This window comes from Xenopus tropicalis, chromosome 5 (assembly GCF_000004195.4).
Source record: "Xenopus tropicalis strain Nigerian chromosome 5, UCB_Xtro_10.0, whole genome shotgun sequence".
NCBI classification, from domain to species: Eukaryota; Metazoa; Chordata; class Amphibia; order Anura; family Pipidae; genus Xenopus; species Xenopus tropicalis.
Genome location: NC_030681.2, coordinates 105,908,332 through 105,935,309, shown reverse-complemented (window position 1 = coordinate 105,935,309; position 26,978 = coordinate 105,908,332). Strand labels below are relative to the sequence as shown.

General features: G+C 41.1%; 1 protein-coding gene and 5 non-coding genes across 8 annotated transcripts; all 6 read left to right on the top strand.

The window, feature by feature from the left end:
- The first annotated feature begins 6,091 nt into the window (after positions 1 to 6,091).
- On the top strand, positions 6,092 to 18,887 carry eif4a2 (eukaryotic translation initiation factor 4A2). 3 transcript variants are annotated; one of them, XR_001170728.3, is made up of 12 exons: positions 6,092 to 6,194; positions 6,983 to 7,028; positions 7,108 to 7,240; positions 7,439 to 7,578; positions 11,047 to 11,215; positions 12,263 to 12,372; positions 13,725 to 13,868; positions 14,796 to 14,933; positions 15,156 to 15,245; positions 15,660 to 15,739; positions 16,130 to 16,270; positions 18,176 to 18,887. XR_001170728.3 is itself a non-coding variant. In XM_012962618.3 (11 exons), exons 1-11 carry the CDS (start codon positions 6,166 to 6,168, stop codon positions 18,318 to 18,320), a joined length of 1,224 nt encoding a protein of 407 aa, XP_012818072.1. In that variant the 5' UTR covers positions 6,092 to 6,165; the 3' UTR covers positions 18,321 to 18,887. The 3 variants fall into 3 exon arrangements, 2 of the variants coding, with proteins under 2 accessions (XP_012818072.1, NP_001096363.1); XM_012962618.3 differs by lacking the exon at positions 16,130 to 16,270; NM_001102893.1 differs by lacking the exon at positions 7,439 to 7,578 and having other exon boundaries at positions 6,140 to 6,194; positions 18,176 to 18,885.
- On the top strand, positions 7,292 to 7,363 carry LOC116411292. Its single transcript, XR_004223040.1, has one exon. It is a non-coding gene; the product is annotated as a small nucleolar RNA SNORD2 (small nucleolar RNA).
- LOC116411293 lies at positions 11,239 to 11,308 on the top strand. Its single transcript, XR_004223041.1, has one exon. It is a non-coding gene; the product is annotated as a small nucleolar RNA SNORD2 (small nucleolar RNA).
- On the top strand, positions 13,479 to 13,654 carry LOC116411289. The gene has a single exon (XR_004223037.1). It is a non-coding gene; the product is annotated as a small nucleolar RNA SNORA81 (small nucleolar RNA).
- Positions 14,974 to 15,104, top strand: LOC116411266. Its single transcript, XR_004223014.1, has one exon. It is a non-coding gene; the product is annotated as a small nucleolar RNA SNORA63 (small nucleolar RNA).
- On the top strand, positions 15,927 to 16,057 carry LOC116411267. Its single transcript, XR_004223015.1, has one exon. It is a non-coding gene; the product is annotated as a small nucleolar RNA SNORA63 (small nucleolar RNA).
- Positions 18,888 to 26,978: the final 8,091 nt, after the last annotated feature.

Here is a 26,978-nt window from a genome sequence, read left to right as displayed (position 1 = left end):
CAACTGGAGGATTTCAGTTCACTTTTGCAGATAAACTTGTCCTTTACAAGACCTTTTTGACTGTTTTGCACCTATCCACACCAGGATTATTCAGGGGATCATTGTACTAATTTTGTGTTTGCTAATTAAACAGAAAGAAGAATTAAGAAGCAATACAAATTTGTATTTGAGTAAGCTTTATCAGAAAGGTCTATGTAAATACAGCCATAAGCACTCACAGAAAAACTGCACCTCAGTCCTCAGTACACAGGATTTCTGGTCTGCTTTTTTTTTATCTCTCCTTCATTTCCAGGGCCAGAGTCTGTGCAGCTCTCTCCTCTCTCCCCCTCAGCTAGGAATATGTAATCTGAGCTACCAGCCTCTAGAGCTGCAGCAGGAAGCTATAAACATCAAGCTAAAATGGCAGCTGCAATCTTAAACAGAGTGAGCTTCTAGGGCTCTTTACTCAGGTATGATAAAGCTTTCTGCAGAATAAATGTAATGTTCTAGGTAGCACTAATGTGGTAAATCTATTGGCAGTAAAATGCCAAATAAAAAATTTGTAACGTCATGCTTAGATTAAAAGGGAGGCTTACCTCGAAATAAACTATTTTTATGGTGTAGGCAACATAATTCTAAGACAAGTTAAAACTAGTTTTCATTATTTATTTCTGTGTTTATTTAATATTTAAATATTGTGGTTGGCAGCTCTCAGGCTTTGTATTAATAGGGTAATGCAACCCTACAACTCACCCATAAGACCAAACTAGTCTACTCCCTGCACAGACTTGCTTCACCCCACCCAAGCCACACTATCTGGGCACCTCAGATCTACCCCCATGTTCCGTATCTCTTTGGAAAATGCAGAACAATGGGGTGGGTGCCACATGGAAAGTGGAAAGCTTCTCAGAATAGGTCCACCTATGATATTTCAAAAGTTAATGAAAAGATTAGGCACCCCCCAGTGATAAACACAGCATACCTGATACCCCAGGCTGGTGATCCTATTAGCAGAAAATTGCACCAGCCTGGGTTACACGCAGGCAAGTGATCCTTTTCCTTTCTTCTCCTTTCTCTGTGATCCCGGGGGCCTGCGAATGCGCAGTAGAGTAGGGATGCACCGAATCCTGGATTCAGTTCGGGATTCGGCATTCTCTATCAGGATTTGGATTCGGCTGAATCCACGCTCCTGGCCGAACCAAATCCTTAAAATCACGTGACTTTTTGCTACATAAACACAGAAGTTAAAACATTTTCACTTTAACCCTTCCATATCCTAATTTACATATGAAAATTAGGATTCAGATTCTGTTCGGCATATGGCTGAATCTTTTACAAAGTATTCGGGGTTCGGCCAAATCCAAAAATAGTGAATTTGGTGCATCCTACAGTAGAGTCAAAAAGCGAACTTCTTTTGTTAAAATGCGGCTTTTCACTCTACAGTGCATGCGCTGCCAGCTCAAAGGAAGAAGATGAAAGAGGCCTGCATGTACTCTATGCCAGACAGTGTTTTTGCTAACAGAAGCACCAGCCCATTTATCAGCTATCAGCCCAACATTTTGCCACCCCCACTAATTCCAGAAAACTTACTTAAAGGAACAGTAACACCAAAAAATGAAACTGTATAAAAGTAATTACAATATAATGTACTGCTGCCCTGCATTGCTACAACTGGTGTGTTTGCCTCAGAAAGATTACTATAGTTTATATAAGTTAGCTGCTGTGTAGCCATGGGGGCAGCCATTCAAAGGAGAAAAGGCACAGGTACTTAGCAAATAACAGATAAACCCCCATTATATTTATCTACTAGTTATATGCTATGTAACCTGTGCCTTTTTTCCAGCTTCAATGGCTGCCCCCATGGCTACACAGCAGCTTATTTATATAGTAGCTTTTCTGTAGCAAAAACACCAGTTTTTTGCAGAGCAACAGCATATTATATTTTAATTACTTTAAAACACTTTAATTTTTTGATGTTACTGTTCCTTTAATGTATATTTTATTAGTGATGTAAAGGGATACTAATATGGCTGCAGATGGATTCATTTAGTCTACAGAGAAGTCCATTGTCAAGGTAACCATATAAGTGTGACCCAAAAACCGATTAAAGGGGAACGCCACCCAAAAACAACTTAAGCTTTTCATGATGTCAGAGTTTCATTGCAGTGCAATGCATGGGTTATTCAATGGCTTCATGCTGCCTGCAAGCTGTCAAGTTTTTATTACAATTTGTGACATCAATGTTCCTGTCTGCCCCAACAGGATTTCAAATTAAACCAAAAGAGAACTGTTTTGCAGCTGGTTTTCAGCATAAAAAATGGTATTTATTAGTGATACTGTGTATAAAGCGTTTCTGTGTTGTGTGGGGCTCTTTAAAGGAGAAGGCTAAATAATTGGGGGATTGCCAAATGTTCAGCACCCCCCAGTGATTGTAATCTCTTACATGATATCCTTGGCCAGTTTGGGGTATATGCAAGCAAGCGTTCCTCTTCCTCCTGTCTTCTTTGTTCAAATTTCCGGGGCTGATACATGTGCAGTTGAGGAAAAAAGCTGGCTTTTCACTCAACTGCACATGTGCAAAGACCAAAACAGTAATAAGGATCACTATCTTGCATACACCCCGGCTAGTGCAGTTTTCTCGTAACAGAAGCACTGGCCCAGGGTTTTTGTTTTGGAAGCCAGAGCTCTGCTTTAAGAATTATATTCCTTGCCTTGTTTGTAAAATTTCTGTCTCTAGTAGTCCCAGCTGGAATAGGTGTCTTTTAACGCACACATATTGCTATCCAGCCATTAGTCAGTTAGAGGGGGGTAAGAAACAAGTGGTTTCTTGGGAGCAAAGTTGTTTTTAAATACCGTATATACTCGAGTATAAGCCGAGTTCTTCAGCACCAAAAATGTGCTAAAAAAGTCGACCTCGGCTTATACTCGAGTAATAAAGATTTGAAGATGTCTTTCCCTGCGCACGCACGCACGCACAACACCCCCCCCGTGGAAGAACTGACCGGCGTGCATACTTCCTCCATCTCTTACCCGGTTCCCCTTGCCCTCGAGTGTAGGAGTCCGACCCGGGAGCTGATGGCGGGGCAGCCGGCCTGGGAGTAGGGTCCCCGATCCATGCCCACTCCGGGCCGCACAGCTGCCGGCACTTGAGGGCAGTAACTCGCAGCATATGGCGGCCCCGGCTCCAGCTCTCCGCTATGACATGTCTGCCTCTCAGCGAAGCCAGCGGAGACCTGCCAGCACATAATGCTGACACTCAGTGTGGCTCACATGCAGAACACAGTGTGCTTCACTCACAGGCCAAGCCAATGGAAGAGGCAGCAGGCACTGATTTGGGAATCTGCATATATGGTATACCAGTTGCTTGGATTTCCATCTTATCATTACTATCATTACTTAGTATGGCAGCTTTCTTAGCCTTCCCAAACTTGCCTGACAGTTAAAAAAAAACTTAGCAGTAGCTGCTGCATTTCCCCTAGGCTTATACTAGAGTCAATAAGTTTTTCCAGTTTTCTTAAGTAAAATTAGGTACCTCGGCTTATATTCGGATCAGATTATACTCGAGTATATACGGTATGTACATCTCCTAGCTCCCTCCTGCATTTTTTTTGACACATACATACAAAACACACAATAATACACTTTTTGAGGGGGGCTTTTAAACATTCACATACACAAGTAATACAACAAGGGGCACATTTATCAATGTATGAATTAGTATGAATGGGAAAAATTGGTATTTTTTTAATTTATAGAATCATGCATATTTTCCACTATATTTTCATTAATTTGCGCAACTTTTTCGTGTTTAGCATCAATTTGTTCAACAAAATTGTATTTGTTGCAACGACTACGAAAGTTTCAGATTTATTCAAGCTTCGGTATTGTGAGTTTCCTTTGGCCAGGTTGGAGCTGCAGAGTGCCATTGAGCCCTATGGGAGACTTTCCTTGGGCCAGGTTGGAGCTGCAGAGTGTCATTGAGTCCTATGGGAGACTTTCCTTGGGCCAGGTTGGAGCTGCAGAGTGCCATTGAGCCCTATGGGAGACTTTCCTTGGGCCAGGTTGGAGCTGCAGAGTGCCATTGAGCCCTATGGGAGACTTTCCTTGGGCCAGGTTGGAGCTGCAGAGTGCCATTGAGCCCTATGGTAGACTTTCCTTGGGCCAGGTTGGAGCTGCAGAGTGCCATTGAGCCCTATGGGAGACTTTCCTTGGGCCAGGTTGGAGCAGCAGAGTGCCATTGAGCCCTATGGGAGACTTTCCTTGGGCCAGGTTGGAGCTGCAGAGTGCCATTGAGCCCTATGGGAGACTTTCCTTGGGCCAGGTTGGAGCTGCAGAGTGCCATTGAGCCCTATGGGTGACTTTCCTTGGGCCGGGTTGGAGCTGCAGAGTGCCATTGAGCCCTATGGGTGACTTTCCTTGGGCCGGGTTGGAGCTGCAGAGTGCCATTGAGCCCTATGGGAGACTTTCCTTGGGCCGGGTTGGAGCTGCAGAGTGCCATTGAGCCCTATGGGAGACTTTCCTTGGGCCAGGTTGGAGCTGCAGAGTGCCATTGAGCCCTATGGGAGACTTTCCTTGGGCCAGGTTGGAGCTGCAGAGTGCCATTGAGCCCTATGGGAGACTTTCCTTGGGCCAGGTTGGAGCTGCAGAGTGCCATTGAGCCCTATGGGAGACTTTCCTTGGGCCAGGTTGGAGCTGCAGAGTGCCATTGAGCCCTATGGGAGACTTTCCTTGGGCCAGGTTGGAGCAGCAGAGTGCCATTGAGTCCTATGGGAGACTTTCCTTGGGCCAGGTTGGAGCTGCAGAGTGCCATTGAGCCCTATGGGAGACTTTCCTTGGGCCAGGTTGGAGCTGCAGAGTGCCATTGAGCCCTATGGGAGACTTTCCTTGGGCCGGGTTGGAGCAGCAGAGTGCCATTGAGTCCTATGGTAGGCTTCCGAAATCATGCACCGAAGGTTCAGTCAGAAAGTTTTTCACGCCATTTATGATTGTTAAGATACGAAAATTTCATAACTTTCGGATCATATCACAATACAAATTTTCGCGCAATTAACTCACATCAGAAATTATCACATTTAACCCGAATTTTTCCAAAACATACTTTACATTAATTTAAATTCGGACTTTAATAAATCTGCCCCCAAGTGTACAAATTCATTTAAACCTTTTATTTAGTTTTTTTCTCTGAACAGTGTTTTATTGCCCTGTTTGCAAGCTTATTACCCTGCATAATTACTTTTTACATTTTATATTGATGATTTTATTGCATTTTTAATGGTTTTATTTAATTTTTAGTGTATCAGTGCTGCCAACACAGTGTTAATTAGAATTAACTGTGCCCACATTAATGTGTGCAGTTTAGGTTTGCATGAATTATTGTTAGTCAATAAAAATACAAAACCCACAAAAGAATAAAGTATTTTACGCAGGAATATTTTTTTGGGGGGGGGTTATGTAGAAGCCATCAGAGGGAACCACTTACCATCACAAATACCTACACAGCAAAAGCAGAACTCCACTGCAGAAAATCTAATAATGTTCTGCATTTAATAATCCCCGCTGAGGCAGAACAACATAGATTTGAACTTTCTCCAGTTTTCAGAAATCAATAATGTACATAAACTAGGTTAAATGATACCGATGTTGGGCTGGAGCTACAATGCTTTGCGCAGTTTGCACACATTACGATACCTCGTTTTAGCAAACACGCTTAACATTTTATCAGCACAACTTCATTGCTAGAGGTACTGCACCATCCAGCTTCTCTTCCCTGCATCACGTACAGCACACAGAACGTCACCCACTGACCGCAAGGGAGGAGGTCTTAGCAATCTGCCCGTGCAGGGGCTGCTCCGGAAACCCCGTACTGTTCAGGGACCGAAACCCTACACAATATGCTGCAATATCTTTCCGCGGAGAGCACAGACGACTCATCGACAAAAAAATAGTACCTATACCACAAAATAACATAAGAGTACAAAATATTGTCGTACGAGAATAAATAATAAAATAATCTCTACCGCTTTTGGGTTGTAATCCTGAATAGTATGAGACTTGCACGCATTAGTCAATAAAATCGTCTTTTTACTGGTGTTCGTCCGCGGTTCGGAATGTAGTCCCAGTTGTATAAATCGGACGTGGTAGCTTTCCAAGTCCTTTTCAGTTGAGCTCTGAAGTGCGGTGTGGATCATGTCAGGCGGTTCTGCGGATTATACTAGGTAACTGTTTTGCACAAGTTATTGAACGAGGATTTTTAGGTAGCCCTAAAAGAGGGAGTGGGTGGTAGAGACTATAACATTTAGTGGCAATATATATTTGTTAGGGGCTGAGTGTAAGGCCTTCTTGGTCGGCTTTACACGCGGGCTTCTTCAGGGCTCTGCGAATTCCCGGAATCTTGTGCCAAATGCTGCAGGGTGTTGTAGTTGGGTAGTAACTAGAAGCGGTATGGCGAGGTGTTCCTGACCGTAATGATGCCCTGCTCTGCACATGAGTAAGCTTTGGGAATGCGGCTATGTCTTTTGGTTGCGGACCTACGCACAATTTTAGAGCGAAACGGTTTGGATTCACCTAAGGGCTGTGGCTCTCATCCGCAGGGTGGGGAGGGGGGGAAGATGGCGCCGGCAGAACATGGCGCCATGAATTGTGAGCACTGTGCGAAGGGCGCAAGAGCTTGGCTGTATGCTTCGCTACGGTTACTAATTAATTTGATAGGTAATTGTTATCCTGTGATAGATATATACTTTATTGGGTACAGATGTTAAGTAAGCAACTGTCCCATCACTGTTAAATGTAAGCAGGATACTGTAGCAGCTGCAACATCTTGTTATGCCTGTTAAATGAATGTAACTGCAGCAGCTGCCTTCTTTAGGCTGTGTGCCTCTTATACATCAACTTGTATATATGCATGTGCCAATATAGCTGCTGCTCTGTAGCTTGGGTGGTGGTGTATGTCCGTTTGCTTAAGGCAAAGACATGACTTGAAGTGCACTTGTGTTATTCTTCTCAGAGACCATGGAGGCCCTGATGGTATGGACCCCGATGGTGTCATTGAGGTGAGCATAATGCTTATTTCTCCTTTTATGTTAAATTCTGCTTCTCACTGATAAATAACTGGTTAACTTGCCATTGCAGAGCAACTGGAATGAAATTGTTGACAATTTTGATGACATGAATCTTAAAGAATCTCTTCTGAGAGGCATTTATGCTTATGGTTTTGAAAAACCATCAGCCATACAACAAAGGGCAATCATTCCCTGTATCAAAGGTAAGAAAAGTTCACATCTGAGTAGGTAGAATAAAAAGCTTCCCTTAATACAAGTGAGATGATGGCATACCATCTTTCGGGACTGAGTTGATGTGAAGAGTTTTTCTGTTTTGCTGATCACTTGTATATTATGTGACTAATAGTTAAAGTGCCAAAATAAAATGTGGGAACATTGAATGTGTATCCTACTTTTTTTAGGGTATGATGTGATTGCTCAAGCTCAGTCAGGTACTGGCAAGACAGCCACATTTGCTATTTCCATCCTGCAGCAGCTGGAGATTGATCTCAAGGAGACCCAAGCTCTAGTATTGGCCCCTACAAGAGAACTCGCTCAACAGGTATTGATAGGCTAGTATGTGCTGCACAGGCTTCAGTTTAATAACTAAACACACTAGCGAACGCTTAATGATAAAATACTGAATATCTAAAGGGAAACTATCTGTTTCTTTAACTGATGTAGCTAGTGGTGCATAAATTTGTTGCAGTATTATGGCAGGGAAATTAAGTTAAACCTAAAGCAAAGTGTTTTCATTTAACCGTACTGCTGATTATCACTAATAAGCCGCCATACTGTGTCCACCCCCCGTTTTTGTGTAGTAGTAGTATAATGAGCAGTGTTCTTAAATGTCATTATCTGTGCTACTTACTTATTAAAATATACTAGTAAGTAACTTCACAGCAAAGGATTTTTTTTAACTCTTCTTCCTACCATTATGGTGTTTACTTTAGTGTTCTTAGGCCCTTGGGTTATAATGACTAAAGGCATGATCTAAGCAGTCATGTATCTGGCTATTTAAAATATCCTTAAGGCTGCAGTTGCCAACAATGGCAGACTGGTCCAAAAGGCCAGGCGACACCTGATTTAATATTGCTTCCTAAGGGGCATACTAATTTGAAACCATAGTGACCTTTGTAGTAAGACTTGCACATTTGTTTAATGTGCTAAATAGGTGTGGGTAAATGTGTATATAAAGTCTCTAAGAAACATGGCTTTCTGTGGGAAGATTACCCAGCCTCCATTAAAGAATGTTTTACTCCATTGATTAACTGTAATCTAATGAAGCTAATGAAGATGTGCTAAACTAAATTAGTGCATTAGCCCATAGCAACCATTTGGCAGTGACCATTTTCTAACAAATTAGAACATCAGATCTATTTGCTGACTGGCTTCTATGGCTAATCGCACTGATGTGGTTTGAACAGCTAGCAGATCCTTAGGGCCACATTTACTAGTCTGTGCTGAAGTGCTGTACCTGGCTTCTTGAGTTGGTTAGGCCTAGAATTCATGAACCTTTGTAATATGGCTTGAACATACTACACATGCATTAAGGGTGTGGTTTGCCAGCCAAGCTGATGGCATCAACCATATTTGAACTGTTCTACGACAAGGGCTTTGGAGTGCAGTACTTATGCGTATCATTTTAGAATCAAACATGACTTTTTTTTTTTTTTTTTATAAAAATTCTTGTATCCCTGTCAGCAATTACTAACCATGCACTCTACTCTCCCTTTCACAAAAGACTTTAATGAAGCCCCACAGCAATTATTTTTACAGTACTTTAAATCCTCTTTAAAGACCCTTAGATTATTATTTGTGCACCTCTTTCTACATATTAAAATATTGACTTAAGTGTCCTGTAGTGTAGCATATCTGCACTGTAAGTTCCTCCTGTGGCATGGAAAAGCTTTTAATCTTTGTGCATATTTGACATATAGCCTATTTTCTGGTACATATGCACAGGACAATCTATGCAGCTCTGGAATTAATGTTGACGCAACATATTCATTATGGCTTTTAAACTCAAATTACAGAATGTGGTAGTTTCCCTTTAAAGGACTCCTTCCCCACAAACTCCTGTATGAAAATGCAGTTTTAAGAATTTTAAAATCCTTTTGTTTTAAATGTAGTCTTGTTTATACCTTTATGTTATCAGGTTCTAGCACTTGAAGCAGCGTAGAAGTCATTATGCTATATTGTTTAAAGACAGATATTAGATACTTGATAGACACGAAGGGGTTCCAAGCTTAAAGTGAAACTTTCTGCATAGTCCCACCATATTTTCAGATGTTTCAAATTTCCCCCCAGTGAGCATGTGCAGATCTATGTAGTGACATTGTGATGGGGTGAAAAGTACAGGGAATATCTGGGAAATCTTATAAATTGTCACTCAACAAAAAGTACCTCATACACCTGCCTAGTGACTTGGCTTTCATTGTCCTGGAATACATTGAAAGGATGCTTAGTACTGTTCATTAATTCTATCCAAATATCTTTTGGTTAGAGGACCCCTTTAAGGTACATCACCATGGGTGTTTTTGCTGCTTCGTTTTACAGTGTGGATAAAAATGGGTTGCAGTTGCAAGCTTAATGTCAGTGTGCAAAGCAGTAAGGCAGTGTTACGGATAACTATATTCCTGTTTTCATAACCCATAGCAACCAAGAGAGCTGTTAGCTCTGTATGGTTAACCCTAAACTGTCAATTTGTGCTTTTTCTTTTCTATCCATTTAAATGAAACAAGCTCATTCAGTTGGGTCTTCTGAAAAGTGCATAAATAGCTTCTCTCCATGCTGCAAGAACCAGCTCCCCATTCGCCTTAAGCTGGCCATACACGCGCCAATCGACGAAAGACTCGCGAGGCTTTTTCGCCGTTTTCCCAAAATCGCCCCGCCGCGTCTGCCATCCCGCCGGCGACTTGCATGTTCGCCGGTGGGATGGCAGGGGAAAGCAACTCGGGGAGATTAGTCGCCCGCGAGCAGGGAGTTTTGCCGCGGGCGACTAATCTCCCCGTGTACCAGAGCCCTAAAAGATCTTTATTGGGAGCCTGAGCAAAATCTGCCTTCAGAGCTTAATCGCCAGAAGGAGGTAGAAATCCTATTGTTTCTACCTCCATATCTGCCGTTTCAGCCCTGAACGTTAGTGGCCGATTGGAACAATCCGTGTACCACCCACTATGGAAGGTAAAGGACTTAAATCCATCACTGGAATAAGGCGAGAAAGGGCTTGCATTGCACTTTCCCGCTAAGGGAAAATTTGGCAATGATTTGCCCATGTAATCATGAAACCAGCCTGAAGTCTTGTCGTGGTTAAAATCACAAATCTTTGGTTGCCTTTGGCTATTAGAACTGGAGTACTGTCATGCACAGACCTTGTGTCCTGCTTTGCTTAGTAAGATTCTTACTAAAGCAAATTCTGATGCTGGCAAAACCCTCTGCAACACTGGTGCAACAAAATTCCCATGGAGATATTAAAGTGGAAAACTAAAGGGTGCACTACATGCATTCTCTGCAGTTCTGAAGAGAGCTGCAGTGCATATAGTATCCAGACTGAAATGTATTGCTACATGTGACATTTATTGTAAATGTGTTTTGATCACTTGTTAAATTGTGGCAATAAATATTAGATTAAAATCAGGTGACTACAGTTAATAGCTGTAACAAATATTCCTTTAGACTGATATACATATTTCCCTTTTAAAGCTTATTGGTCCATCTAGACACCAAGTCAACTGGAAAGGAAAAAGTGACAGACAAATGTGTCATGTGAAGCAGTGCAGTATAAACAGTTTGCAATCAGACCTTTAAGATATGGCAGGGACAAATTGCCTGTATATAAGACCCTCACTTTGCATATTCAGAATTCCTACCCTAATTCTTGACAAAGGCTGCTGACCTGAAAAATGTCATCCTATATAACAGAAATTTAAGAAAACTATTCCTGCCTTTCCTTTTGTCATCAGTATTGTACACTTGTTCTGAACAGAGTTCATAAAGAAACTAAAGTTTTGTTTTTTTTTTCTCTCCTAAGATACAGAAAGTTATTTTGGCATTGGGTGACTATATGGGCGCGACTTGTCATGCTTGCATTGGAGGCACAAATGTTCGAAATGAGATGCAGAAGCTGCAGGCAGAGGCACCTCACATTGTTGTTGGCACACCAGGGCGTGTGTTCGACATGTTAAATCGAAGATATCTTTGTAAGTCACTAATATAATCTCTAGAGCGAAGTGATGGTATACCATCTTTCGGGACTGAATCCCCTGATGACATCTTAATAAAACTGATCGCTCAAAATGTTACTTATTATTGGTACACACTTATCCTTGTGTAAAGGAAAAATGTATCTTTTTTGCTTAATTTTATGATCATTAACCAATAAGAGCATCCCTTCCTAGAAACTTTCTAACTACATATTTGTATTATCAGGGCTGGCTGACTTTTGTTAACAATATAACATTTGCTAGACTGAAACTGGATGGTGAATATCGGTTTCCTAGGCTTGCCAATGTGGGAGGATAATGGTCACTGCCTGTAGATGGCTAGAAGTGGCTTTATTTACCTGATGGGCAGATTCTGTTATGCTGTACAGAAGTGCTGTCCAGATTCAGGCTGTAAACCCCCTGTATTGTTTAAAAATGTAATCCCCCTGTGGTTTTCACACCTGTTCACCCCCTGGGTTGTTCACACCTCGGGTTCAGGCTGTAATCACCCACATTGTTCACCTGTTCACACCTCAGACTGTAGGAGCAGTAGAAACCCAAAAATAAACCCTGCACACTAAAAAAAGAACATATACTGAGGTGGTACTGCAATTAAAGTTTTTTAATATAGTAATAATGCTGGCACTGCTTCTACAGTCTGCAGTCACTGTAGGCTCTGTGTGTGATACTCTGCCTGCCCTATGCTGCCTGTGTGTGCCACAGAAGTTGGACAGCACTGCTGTACAGGATACGTTAATGATTCTGGATGGCTTTAAAATGGTCACAATGCCCAACCATAATTTGTACCTCCATTACTGGGACATGGTCAATAAAATCCCATAGTAAGTGTCTGCTCAGTCCCTCTAATGCAGGGTTTCTAAGAAATAGCCAGTAATGCAGATCAAACAAGAACATTTTGACTTAAAATGTTTTAGTTGTGCCCTCCCATTGATACCTTTTTCCTTTCAAACTCCTTGTGTTAATGTTTGAGCAAACTTTCTTTTTATACAAGTCATGTATGATTTGTGATTCTTTGTGTTACAGCTCCCAAATGGATCAAAATGTTTGTTTTAGATGAGGCAGATGAAATGTTGAGTCGTGGGTTCAAGGATCAGATCTATGAAATTTTTCAGAAGTTAAGCACAAACATACAGGTTGGTTTTGCTCTGCTTCTGCAACTGATAAATTTTGCATCTTTAAAAGTAACTAGTACACAGGGCACTGACATTTCCTTAAGTGAATAAAGAGATGCAAAGGTGGAGGGGCATGCTTGTGCAGAATGCGGTCTGTATTGAAAGCTGGCCATGAACATGATAAATAAAATATCTCTGCAGCCTACTGGCTGAGTTGTTATGGAGCATCAGCTGGTGTATGGCTAAATTTGTGTAATAAAACAAGGCTGAACGGTTTTGAGAAAACAGATATGTAAGCAGTGGCTACATCTACTTCCACATAAATCCTATACAGAGTATATGCATTCAAATGCATATAGATGGGGGCAAGATTTATATAGCAGGAAGTGGTTTTTTTTTTTTTCTACATTTAATTTTAGTGCTTATGCATCTCATCGTGGAATTTCTGGTGGCTGTCTTTAGTGGTAGAAAGTAGATTAAGGCTGGATTTATGATCTTTGGGGCATCTCGAATTTTTCAGTCTAATTCATATCATTGCCTGTTGCTAGGTTCAGGGACCTTTGCCAGACTGCTTCCTGAATTACTAATGGGGATCTACTGAGCAAAATGAAAAGCTATAAATGAAGACCAGTTAGAAGTTGTCATTGCATATTCTGGCCTTTGTCTGCATCATGGAAGTTTAAAGGTGATTAAACTTGACTGAAACTTTAGCTAAACTGCACTATCCTGAAATTTTTTTTCTCTTGATGCAGCTTTTTAACATAGGTGACCAGTAGTGTCTAGTTTGGATTGCATTGCATACGATGTGTGCCTTTCTTGAAGCAGAGGTTCTGGTGCTTATTGCACTTTTGTATGGCGGAACCTCCTTTTGTCCTTTGGCCCATTCTGTACAGATTAGTGAAACATAATGTCATTGCTTTGCTATTTTTTAGCTTGGAAGAGCTTTTATTTTTGGTGCACTAATATATATTTTAAAATTGGTGCTTTATCAACATGGCTGGAAGCTTGCCTAACTTAGCCTAATTTTAATTTAAGGCTTTGTAAAGTTAAGTCCCACATGCTGCCAAGGGCTGTGGTCAGAACTGTAAGGTACAGGATACTTGATGTAGAGTATTTAATTTCTAGCATTCTTCCTGTTCAAGCATTCTGCTGTAACTGCATTTCTTGGATTTGTTCTAGGTCTTGCAGTGATGCCAGCAGAGTAACTACAGGAAGTAGAATATATGCACTGGTTTTTGGGATGCTGATGAACCTCTTTCTGAATGTTCAGTATCTTCTGTCCCAGAGATTTAGTGCTACAGATTATTTAAATACTGTTTTTGTGCACTTAGGTTAGCGCAAGTGTTTGTTAATCCCATTTTTCTTAAATTTAGGTGGTCCTGCTTTCTGCCACAATGCCAACTGATGTGTTGGAAGTGACCAAGAAATTCATGAGGGATCCAATTCGCATCTTGGTGAAAAAAGAGGAATTAACCCTGGAGGGTATTAAACAGTTCTACATTAATGTCGAACGAGAGGTGAGATATTTCCTATGGGAGAACACTAAAGCTGGCCATACATGCACGATATCATCGTACGAATCCTCATTTCGTACGATATTCGGTGCATGTATGGCGAGTCGACCGATATCGCAGGAGGCTGCTGATATCGGTCGACTTGCCAGTCGGGCAGGTTAAAAGACTTTGATCAGGCACCTGAGCAAAATCTGCCGTCGGGCCTGAATCGGTAGGAGGTAGAAATCCTATTTCTACCTCATCTGTTTCAGCACCTGAAGGTTAGTGGTGGATTTAAAGGAACAGTAACACCAAAAAATGAAAGTGTTTTAAAGTAATTAAAATGTACAGTTGCCCTGCACAGGTAAAACTGGTAAGTTTGCAACAGAAATGCTACTATAGTTTATATAAATGAGCTGCTGTGTCAACAAGGGGGCAGCCATTGAAGCTGGGAAAAAGGAGAAAAGGCACAGGCACAAAGCAGATAACAGATAAGCTTTGTAGAATATAATGGGGTTTTATCTGTTATCTGCTAAGTAACCTGCCTTTTCTCCTGTAAATGGCTGTCCCCGTGGCTACACAGAAGCTTTATTATATAAACTATAGTAGTCTTTCTAAGGGAAACACACCAGTTGTACCAGTACAGGGCAGCATTACATTATATAGTAATTACTTTTATACACCATTTTTTGGTGTTACTGTCCCTTTAACAATCTTTCGTGGTCACACGAAAGATCGCAAGTCACCACGTGTGTGGCCCACCTTTTTAGATCTGTAAGCTTTGGTGTATGTGAAGTCCTTGTAATAAGGGTATAAGTAGAAAGTGGAGCGCAAATGCACTTGTATCTGATCTGTGGGGAGCAACATTACTTTTATTGAAAAGATAAGCTCTTTTCAGTCCAACTTACAAAATTTGTCACTGCACACTAAAAACTTGTCATTTCATTACAGGAATGGAAGCTGGACACCCTCTGTGACTTATATGAAACATTAACTATTACACAGGCTGTAATTTTCCTTAATACTAGAAGAAAAGTTGACTGGCTTACTGAGAAAATGCATGCAAGAGACTTTACAGTTTCTGCTCTGGTAAGACTTTAAACATTTGCTATGGCTGGGCTGCTTATAAATGCAGGATAAGTTACAATATAGCTGGGCAGTGCTGTGTTGTCGTTCCCCCTGCAAAAAATAAACTGCTTCCTACTATCCCTGTCTGTTTTGACACTACCTCAGCAGACAGGGACGCTTGGTCTCAAACAGTGATTTTTTTTTTCCAATATAAATATAGTAATGTACTTCAATCTGTTACAGCATGGTGACATGGACCAGAAAGAGAGGGATGTTATTATGAGAGAGTTTCGTTCTGGATCCAGTCGTGTATTAATCACCACAGACTTGCTGGTAGGTGTTTAAATTACATGCAAACCTTCCTTGGTAAGTCTGCACAAAGTTATGCTTTGCTGAAATAGGCTACAGGTGAGACACAAATGTGCACTATTTAAGTTGTGGGCAGAGATAACTGAATGTAGCATATTACAGTAATGAACATTCCTTTAAATCATCTGTTAATCATTTTCCAAAGACTTAAAACATTTTCATGATGGTTCCTCATACCAGATGGGAAAAAAGTCATTTGGTATATTAAGACCCACATTCCACAGTGGATTACAGTGTTGTAATCCACCACTATATTGTGGCTGACAAACCTTTTCTCCTCAAGCCAGTGTGAAATGGCAATTTGTGCCTTTCAACAGGCTTTATAAAATACATGAAATCGCAAGTAGTGTAAGTTAATGCATTTTATTATACCATTAGGCTCGTGGCATAGATGTGCAGCAAGTTTCCCTGGTTATAAATTACGACTTGCCTACCAATCGTGAAAACTACATTCACAGGTCAGTGACTATTTGAAATCTAAACTTCTGCTGTTCTGCCTCACATGTTTGTACGAATTTAACTAGTAACAATGCACCCTTTCCTATAACACCATAGGATTAGCTGGTGCCAAAGCATTAAATACCCTTCCAAAGTTACATTATGGCTGCTTTGTGATGTAAATTTGTCTTTTGGAAGCTGCAATTTCTGCAGGATTAGTCACAATACATCTGTGCAGTGCTGTGTTGTCGTTCCCCCTGCAAAAAATAAACTGCTTCCTACTATCCCTGTCTGTTTTGACACTACCTCAGCCGACAGGGACGCTTGGTCTCAAACATTCATGCCATACTATTGGCAGTTGAACTGTAGTCATCCACAAAATTTTTACAAACAATTTTATGTTTAAATAGTTAAGGAGCAGAATACAGCTGCTCCCGGACACAGCTGAGAATGGGCCTATGGAAGTGGCGTCTTTCTCTTGATCAGAGAACACACACTTCCGGTCGTGGTCTGATGGCAGCCAGTGGAGCATGGATCAAATCTTTGTAAAGGTAAAACATTTTGCTTATTTGAAAATGTGCACTTCAAGCACAGTACCTAGAGGTATTAATGCCTTGGCCTTTATCAAAATGGCAAAGTTTTGACTTGTTTATGCATTTAAACACTTGAGAATTTACACTAGAATTTTGCCTTTGTTTACATTTATACCTGGTGGGGTCTCTTCCAAAACGCTTCCTGCCACTTGGGTCTTAACTCAACAAATCCTACACTTCATTACATAATGAGGACAGGTTTTAGAGGGTAAATGGAGGTAGCTTTGATAAAGCCATAAGGTAAAATCTCATGTATGCTTTGCATAAGAAACTGCAAACATGTAGTGTAATTTTGCAGTCTTCCTTTAAAATCATTAAATTTGAATATCCATTCTAGCTCAGTATTAGTATGTTGACCTGTTAACAATGTTTAGCTGTAGTAAGCTTTGTAAGTGTATAGTCCTTACACTTCCAAGACGTTCTGATATAAAGCATAATGTGTTGCATGACACTTACGGCTACCCTTATTTGTCCATGAGCACCTCCATTTCTTTCACAGCACAAGCTCTGGTACTGAAGCTTAGAGACCAATCAACAGAAAAGACCTATAATTTATTAGCCTAAATTGGGCATATGGTGCAACCGAACCTATTCATGTTTGGTTCTTGTGAGGCAGAGCCTGTATGTTTTTCTGTAAGGTAGGATGGAGGGAGTTTTTTTTTTAGAGAAGTCTCCCTAGTAAGTGAAAGCAAAACCATACTTTTTAAAATTCTTTAAGTATACTCTTTCGCATAGTTCAATTTGCTCTTGTTGAAATAAGGTGTAGACTGCCCATTCACACTACAGGGCAGCTCAGGAACCAGTGAACTAACAAAGGTTATTTAAACAGCAAGGCTGTTCAAGCATTGTTAACTTTGGGCTGCATAAGTGTTTCCAGAACTCTGCAATTACCTTTTAATCTCCTGGGTAGGGTAACATTGCTGCATTTCTTATCTTGGCAAACTCCCCCAGGCTGGAGCATGTATAAGGATCCCAAAACCCTGTGCATGCCCCATTTATAGTCCTTAAGCTATGTATCCTGCAGAAATAAAGGCATAATGAAGAAAATGGCAATATCAAAGAACTAGTTTAATTAATCTGTATATAAGAACTGCTAAAGCTGTTGGTGAGAATGTTAGGAAAGCATAATGAGCTCTAACATTGGGCAGTAAGTACTTGATACCGTTTCTTTAAGAAATGCTAATTGCATTATAGCATGCTTATAACTTGGCATTTGGCACTAGTTTTAATTGCAGTCTAGCATTTAAATGCAATTTAATCTAACTAGCTGGCCTCTAGTGCTTCTCATAAGGATTCTGGGTTTTCCATATGAATTGCATATCTCGCTTGTATTCACATAAGCATGGTAACTAAAATTTAAGTAAAAAATCTATTCTACCCTGCCCCAATAACTGCCCTATCCTGCAAACCACTTAGTATCTTGAATGCTTTATTAGAAAATACCTGCTAAAACTTGCCTTCCAGTTAATTGAAATAAGGCGATGCAGGGCAGAATCCACTATGCGATCAATTTATCAAGCCTAGCCTGACTCCTTCCTATACAGAAAGAAGGCTAGGCTATTAAGTGGTTTGCAGGGTAGAATAGATTTTTTTTTTTTTTTTTTACTTAAAAAATTTTAGTGTTACTTTTCCTTTAAGACTAGTTAAACTGAGCAGAAACACCCCGCTGTAGCTTCACAAATATGATTGTTAGTCAAAATGTTTAACTCTGATGCTTTGGCAGAGTTCCCTTGTATTCTAGAAGAAAGTTGGGTGTTGTGTACATGACCAGTCAATGAAGATAACTGACTGCACAGTAAACTTATTTAGAAGAGCAGTGTGTTTTGAGCCATTGCTTAAAGATGTTTCTCTTGACTCTTGCAGGATTGGTCGCGGTGGTCGATTTGGCAGAAAAGGCGTGGCAATTAACTTTGTTACAGAAGAGGACAAACGGATTCTCCGTGATATTGAGACTTTCTACAATACTACAGTGGAGGAGATGCCAATGAATGTGGCCGACCTTATTTGATCCATGGGAGGAGGTTGTTTGAATACAGTGCTCGCTGTTGCTGAATAGGCAAATCACAACGCGCATTGTGCTTTCTTTGGAAAATTTGAATCTTGTCTCAATGCTCCATAGTGGATCAGAATACAAATTTTTTGATAAGCAAAGCGACAACAGTCGCATGCTCTGGAAGGAAGGCTGTTGGGCTTTTTCTTCTCTCCAGAATTTAGACTGTTGGGGTGGGTTGTAAAGCAATGGGGTCTTTACATTTTATTTTAATTAGACATTTATTTCCTAGTTCAGTAGAAGTGGTTGTTCTAGATGTTCTTTATCATTTAATAACTTACTTATGGACTAAAAGATATAAGTGCTGTATAAAGTCAGCCAATTATGTTAAACTATCACATATACCTTTATTGTACATTTCAGATTTAGACTTTACTAAATTGAAAGGACTATACTTTTTGTATATTTATTCAATAAAGTAATAAGTGTTTACGTGAGACCCTGAAACTCCAGCAATGTCTTGGCTTGATTGTAAAGTTGGTATTGCACATGTATAAGTTGTAATAAATAGTGTAGAAAGGTCTACATTTTTGTCAGTGTAACTTTCATATAGGGTTTCTCTATGGGCAACTCCCCCATCCCAAAAGTATTCTTACAATCTTGCAAAAGAATGTTTCTGCATTCCTTGCTACACCAGTGCTATAAGATTGAAGGGCTTAAAATGTAACTTCCTTGAGATCTAAACCCAGTAATCCCCCAGTATAATGCCAAACAGCCTTCTGTAGGCTCTGTCCACCTAGTAGCTATTAAATAGCCAATTATTGCTCCCGGCACAATCCGGAACCATTTTCATGCTTGTGTTGCTCCCCTTTTTCCATTTGAATGTGGCTCACAGGTATAAAAGTTTGGGAGATCCCTGTCTAAGGGCTCTGGCACACGGAGATTAGTCGCACGCGCGATTTGCCAAAATTGCACCGCAGCATGTGCCATCCCACCGGCAACTTACACTTTCGCCGGTGGGATGGCAGGTGATGGCAACTCGGGGAGATTAGTTGCCCTGAACAGGGAGATTTGTTGCAGGCGACTAATCTCCCCATGTGCCAGAGCCCTAAGACCCTATGTAATATGTACTGCTGTTGTGCTATATATATTAGGGATGCCTTTCAGCAGAATCAATGTGCCTGGCCAAACCAAATCCTAAAATCACAATACTTGCTGTCACATGGAAGTTGAAATTGTTTTGCTGCACACAGCTCTTCTGCCATTCCATGCATATGGGAATTAGGATTTGGGTTGCCTAGATCTTTTGCAAAGGATTCAGGCTTCTGATAAATCCAATATAGTGGATTCTTTGCATCTCTAGTATATATGACTTCCCTAAAAGCCAGCATGGGGATCTGGTAAATTGTCTAGTATATATGGTTGCTTGCTCTCCATGTCTAATTAGGTTGCATCTTTGCAACTTGACCTTACCTTTAGATAATGTCTATAGCAGGGGTGGGCAAACTACAGCCCGCGGGCCACATCCGGCCCTTTGGCCTTTTTAATCCTGCCCGCCAATGATGCCAAGTGTCATCACGCAAGACTTGCTGTCATTGGTGGGCCGGAATTAAAGACGAAGGGGGCGTAACGCTGGCCTGGCCCGGGGGTAAGTAAATGTGGCCCATGAGTCAAAAAGTTTGCCCACCCCTGGTCTATAGTAAATGACTGATATAGCCACATCACTACAAGAAATACTAACTGCTCACAAAGGGAACAGATAAACCAAATATTTAAGACCATATAAACCAATGTTTAGTCATGTCCTTTATGAATATAGGCTGCCCATGTATAATGGGGTGTGTATATTGATATGGAGAGCAGCTGTGGGATAGCAGGTATAGTAGGGAGAGATGGTGCCTATAGTAGCAGTGGGGGGGATAATAGCCTCTGGGAAGGGACTGGGGCTGTGGGATAGCAGGTATAGTAGGGAGAGATGGTGCCTATAGTAGCAGTGGGGGGATAATAGCCTCTGGGAAGGGACTGTGGCTGTGGGATAGCAGGTATAGTAGGGTTATTAGACAATTAAAAAAAAAAACTTAGCAGTAGCTGCTGCATTTCCCACCCTAGGCTTATACTCGAGTCAATACATTTTTCCAGTTTTCTTAGGTAAAATTAGGTACCTCGGCTTATATTCGGATCGGCTTATACTCTATTATATACAGTAAGTGCTATTTGATTTCAGTTCTATTTCCCATTCTTGCACTCTAATTTTCCTGTTTGTGAATTTTTAAAACTGCATTCTGCCATAAAACTAGGAATCCTTATTGGTTTTTGTCTGCTGTCCAGGAAGTAGAACATTGGTATAACCCAGTTAGTCTGGGGACAATCACTGAGAATCTACTGCAGCAGCTGCCAGAGAACACTGCCTAATGTTGAATAAACAGATATTCTTAGGGTACTATCTTCTGAATATTAGAAGAAACCTAGTTTCATTGCAGCAGGTGGACAGCATGGAAGTAATGGGAGTTGTGCAACAGAGGCTTGACTTCTCTGCATCAGAAACGTGTGATAGTCTTTATTATACAACATGGCATATAGAGACATGTACATTAAATTTGTATTGGCAAAAGAATGCAATAAGTGATGAAAAGACCTAGTTTTCCCAATTAAATGTATATCTTTATAAAGCACTACTTGTGTATGCAGTGCTGTACATGAATACCAACGGGGTTAAGATAATAAATACATACACAGTATAACAAATACAAGATACAGTTGCAATAAGTAAAAGTCAAACAAGAAGATGGAGGTCCCTGCCCTGTAGAGCTTACAATCTATATGGGAGGGTAACTTACAGACACAAATAGGCAAATATAAGTACTGTAGGTCACAGTTGGTGACATTACAATAGAAGTGTTAGTTCCCAGATCAGGTGCTGGGCGAGTGCTCCAAAAGGTAATCTTTAAAGTTTAGTTTTAAAAAGACTGAGGGTGGATTCTCTCCAGAGGAAATCAGGGAGGGCATTCCAAATGTAAGGGGCAGAAAGGTTTAAGGCGGGAGACAGTAGTAGTGGGGGGCGCAACCAAGTGGTTGCTCTGTGAGGAACGAAGGAGTTGGCCAGGAACGTACGGAGACACAAGGCAGGAGATGTAGTGAGGAGCAGAGGAATGGAGGGCTTTGAAGGTTAAGAGGAGGAGTTTGTAAAATATTCTTTGTTTAATAGGAAGCCACAATAAGGACTTTAGCAGGGGAAGGGCCTAAACTCTCCTAGATGAGAGGAGGAGAATTTTGGCAGCAGTGTTTAATATAGACTGTAGGGGGGGAAAGATGGGAGTTAGGGAGGCCGGTTAGTAGCAGGTTACAGTAGTCAAGTCAGGATAGGATGAGAGCATGCATGTGCAGCCTAGCTGTTGCAGTAGAAAAAAAGGGACTGATTTTGGCAATATTGTGTAAGAAAAAGTGACTGGTTTTTGACAGTGGTGTTAATATGGTCAGAGAAGGAGAGGCAGGAGTCAAAGACCACCACCAAACAACGCGCCAAATCGATAGTGTTGATGAGGGTGCCATCAATAGAGATAGTAAAAGGGGGGGGGGGTAGGACCAGGCTTAGGCGGAAAGATCATTAGTTCAGTTTTGTTAGGTTTAGTTTGAGGTGACGTTGGTTCATCCAATTGGATAGCTAGGAGACAGAGATTTGAGTCTCAGTTTCAACTGTTAATGAAGGGGTCGACAAATAAATTTGGATATCATCAGCATACAGATGATATGATAAGATCTCCCAAGGACAGTGTGTAAAGGGAGAACAACAACGGCCCAAGTACAGAGCCTTGGGGTACCCCCACATTAAGAGGAACTGGAGATGAGGTTTTCTTAGCGTAGGAGACAGTGAATGAACGGTTAGAGAGGTAAGAAGAGATCCAGGATGCAGCCTGACTAGGGAGACCAATCGAATGCAGAATTTACATCAGGAGGGAGTGGTCGACTGTATCAAACACAGCCGATAGATAGAGTAAGATTAGTATAGAAAAGTGACCATTGGCTTTGGCAACCTGAAGATTATTTGTAACTCTGCACAACGCCGTCTCAGTAAAGTGTGCAGGCCAAAAGCCAGATTGCAGCGGGTCCAATAAATTATGGGCGTTAAGAAAGTTAGTAATACAGGAGAAGACAATGCGCTCTAAGATTTTGGAGGCAAGCGGTAGAAGCGAGACAGGATGGTAGTAAGAGAGACAGGACAGGTCCAGCATGGCCTTTTTAAGGATAGTCTTGACACAGGCCTGTTAGAAGGAAGAGGGGAAAATTCCAGATGACAGAGAAGAGTGAAGATGTGAGTAAGAACTGGAGTATGCTCAGCAGCACAGTGTTTAATCAGAGAAGAAGGCATGGGGTCAAGAGAGCAAGTGGTGAGCGGAGCTGACAAAAGAAGGTGGGAGACTTCAGAGACAGTTATGGGACCAAAAGAGCTAAGACATGCAGAAGGGGGCAGAGGAAGGAGGAGCTGGTTAGTATTAGTAGGGGGGGAATCTGATTGCGGATGGACTCCACTTTGTTCATGAAGAAATCAGCAAAGTCCTGGGGACAGTGCATAAAGTGAGTTAATGGAGTCTGTGAGGGACGCAGAAGGGTATTAAATATAGAAAACAGGCGTTGTGTGTTTTGAGCCCGAGTACGCTTAGGCCGATGGGCTGCAAATGAGTCAATGGTGGAGGCTAGTATGCTGTTGTACTCGCTAACCAGGGTATCAGGGTCAGACATTTTGTTAAAGGAGGAGAGACTGGACCTGAAAGAGTGAGCTAAGGCCGGGAGGTCTAGGTCACGTGTATTTCGAATTAATACAGTGGGGGAAGGAGAGTGAGAGACAGAAAATGTAACCAGGTGATGGTCAGAGAAGGGGGCACCGTTAAATCAGAAAGGGACAGATTTTTAGTAAAGACTAAATCCAGAAAGTGGCCATCCTTATGAGTCGGAGCGTTTGTCCACTGCTGGAGTTCAAAGGAGGAGGTTAGATGGATGAAACGTGAGGGCCATTGTTGCAATGTGAAATAAATCAGGATGTATAGAGAAAATGTAACTGATGATGAAATAATCACAACCTGATTAGCACTCAAACTGGAACAGCATTCTGTCTAACCCAAGTCTAAGTAATGGCTTTGAGCTTGGCTTTAATGGAGTATTAAAAAAAAAAAAAAAACTTGGCTGATAGCTTTAGCCATGCTGCTTACAGGGAGACTGCTTGATCCCCAACCAGTGGCTCATAAGCAACATTACCAACCTCTTAGATGTTGCTCTCAGTGCCCTCAAACTAGGTAGATACTTTTGAATTCCTGACTTGGTGGCAAGTTTTCATTGAATAAAAACAAGATTTACTACCAAATAAAGCCCCCTGTAAGCTGATAGTGTGCATAGAGGCTCCCTAATAGCCAATCTTAGCCCTTATTTGGCACCTCCATGAACTTTTATAATGCTTTTGTTGCTCTCCAAGTCTTTTTACATTTGACTGTAAAAACATTCCCAGTGATTTTCAAGTTGTTTGAAAATGTAATTGCAGTTCTTCTCCAACTAAAACAGGTCTGTAAGGTTGATAACAGAGAGGGAGGCCTGTCGCACACAGTTAAATCTGCACTACTGCAGGTCACATCTCCATAAAATGCTTCCCCATGGGCACTGTTCCCTCTCAAACTTTACTGCAATTTATATTTTTTCAGAGGTCAATTAACTTTTTTTGCCAGTGGGAAAGCATTTTGGCAAGATTTGTTGCCAGTGGCAGATCAGATTTAACCAAAGGTAGCAAATCTTCCCGCCTGCCCTAGGCCTGTGCAACACTGATTATCAGATAAACGCAGACAGAGAATCAGCCCTAACACTTGAATCAACCTCAGGCTAATGCCACACCATGTGTATAGCATATATTTTAGGCAAGCCGAAAACGGTTGCCGAAAATATGTGCCATACGCTCATACTTGTGCCTTCACCCGAATGAATGGAATACGCTCGGGTGCAGGCACATGTAGCCGATATCTGCATAAAAACGCAAGAGAATGCAAAGTCTCACATTTTTATGTGGATTTCGACTACATGTGCCTGCAAATATACGCCATACACATGGTGTGGCATTAGCCTCACGGAGAGGATTTTAGCACCGAAACACGAGTATGCATTTTTGGTGCCAAATTTACAGTGCCTGCACCTGGGAGTATACAGTGGCTCTGGGTGGTCACAGGGGTAGGCTGATTCTTAGGCCTGACGCTAAACGCAGGCAAGAATCGGCTCTCTGTGGGATTAGCCTTAATCAGTTGCTTACTGCAACATTGTTTCAAAAGTCAGAGCCCCCAGGACTGACAGACAGACTGGTTTCACTGGCAGTTACATTTCCAGATAACCTTAAAACTGTTAAAATGTTGAACCACTGTACATTGAAAAGTTGCTTAGAATTACATTTTAGTCCATTAAGCAAAATGTTATTTTTTTGGTTGACATCCCCTTTAACAAGTCCAAGTCAAACAAAGTTCTTGGCAATAAGTAAAGTGTTAGATGAATTGACATTTATAAAACCATATTAATGTTAATTCTGCTCGCAGTTTCAGCTTTAATACAAGCCTAAGCCACCCCTCCTGACCACAATGTGATTTCACTGTGTGGCATATCACAATCACTGGCAAGAATAGTTTTTTCACCACTAATATTGCTTTATCAAATCATGTGTTTCCTGTGCTATACCCCCAGAATGAATACTTAACCAAGTTTAATATATATTTATATATATCAGTAAATATTGCCCTTTAAAACCCTTTCCCTTGATCCACCATTAAGTGATGGGCTGTGTGCTCCAGAAATAATGCAGAAGTGTGGAAGCAGAAGGCAGAACTCTGCCCATTAATTGGCTGATGCGGCCTAGCATGTATGTGTGCCTTGGCTTGTTTGTGTGCACTGAGAATCCTATGATCACAGGAGGCGCCCCTTCATTTTTAAAATGGCAATTTTCTATTTATGAGTACCCAATAGCCCATACTACTAAAAAAGTACATTTTTATTTAGATGATATAAGCTTGTTTATACAATATATTAATATAGAGACCTACACTGTTTGGGGTATAGTTTTCCTTTAACAAAACCCCATACATTTGGGAACTAGAGTTTGAGAAATGAGTAATAATACCAACAATGAATCTTAGCAATCAGGTGTACTTACTACACCCTAGCATAATGGATATTGTGATCAGAAAATGCATTCCAAATGCACTAATGCTTTCACGCAGTTCCTGCTGAGTAAAACTAAACCTGGCCTCTACAAAGAATTCCAATTCCTTTACAGCCAGCATTTAGATTCTACAACTGGTGGCCAATAAGTGGTTAATAGAAAGTAAAGCAAAAATATACCTACTTTACAAATAAGGTTTATGTCTTGGCCATTAACCATTAAAGGCGTTGTTCACCTTTTACCATATATACTCGAGTATAAGCCAATCCGAATATAAGCCGAGGTACCTAATTTTACCTAAGAAAACTGGAAAAACGTATTGACGAGTATAAGCCTAGGGTGGGAAATGTGCAGCTACTGCTAAGTTTCAATAATCAAATTATTTAATAAAAGGACACTCACATGCTTGCATGACTACCATATTAATAAACACAAGGTATGGGCTGGAAAATGAGGCGCATCTAACATAAGATAACCACATGCAAGGTTGTACAGGTTAATATCTCAATTTAATTGCTACATTTTTAATCCTATAATTTTTTCTTTTTAGGAAAAAAATGCATGAGCCCGAGGAAAAAAACTAACACTGCTCTATGTTGCCATCTTACCTTTCCCTGGCCCAAATTTAAGCTTCCGTATTTACAGTAGTGTAAAATCCTAGTTGTGATGTCTGGTGAGAGGTAAGCAAGTATGATGTCTGGTGAGAGGTAAGAAATAACATGCTCATCACTGGCTTCTAAGTTTTAAGCAGTTTCATGCCTGAGAGCAAAACATGGGAAGAAGAACTTACTAATGTAAATAATTTCATGTGCATGCCTCGTTGTGTAAGCAATATATCCTAAGCTGTATTTTATTATTTATGCAGTGCCATAAGCAGTACTCTTATTGTAACAGGCCCTTTGAACAGGAAATGCACAAAACATGCAAGAAGAAAATAAATATTGTAGTAATGAACAAGTGCTTACTCTATTGGGCTTACAGATGTCCTATTGGCATATGAGACAGCTGAGGGGCTATGTGAAACCTGAAGGAAGGCAATAAGTGAAAAATGATGCCACACCATCCACATGGCTTATCCAAAGTGTCAGTAGCAATTCATGAAGTAAAAACAGAGTAATATAATCAGGCACCTGCGCCGCGCACAGTGGGGAGCACCATCCACAGAGTAATATATCCAGGCACTTGCCCCGCGCACGGTGGGGGGTACAACATGAGTACTTCTACTAGCGGCTGATCAGCACCCCCCCGTCCGTGGGGGGGTGCGCGCGGCGCGCTCGGGCGCCGGTGCAGTCACTAGAAGACGGACTCATGAACTGCCCCTTTTGAAAGAAAGCTTAAAAGGCACAGAGAAATGTAGTTCACTTGGAGCATATCCGACTTAAACAATGCTTTTTTGCTACACTCTGATGAAACCATTTCAGTCTCGCTTGACTGGTATGGTGGTTGATTTATTTCCAGCAATATATTATCCTCTACACCACATACACCTCATTTAG

Excerpts from the sequence above, each read along its gene's own strand:
- eif4a2 (XM_012962618.3), top strand. The coding sequence starts at position 6,166 with ATGTCAGGCGGTTCTGCGGATTATACTAG. Across the intron at positions 14,934-15,155 it reads ACTTTACAGTTTCTGCTCTG|CATGGTGACATGGACCAGAA; the intron begins GTAAGACTTTAA and ends AATCTGTTACAG. Across the intron at positions 15,740-18,175 it reads CGTGAAAACTACATTCACAG|GATTGGTCGCGGTGGTCGAT; the intron begins GTCAGTGACTAT and ends TGACTCTTGCAG.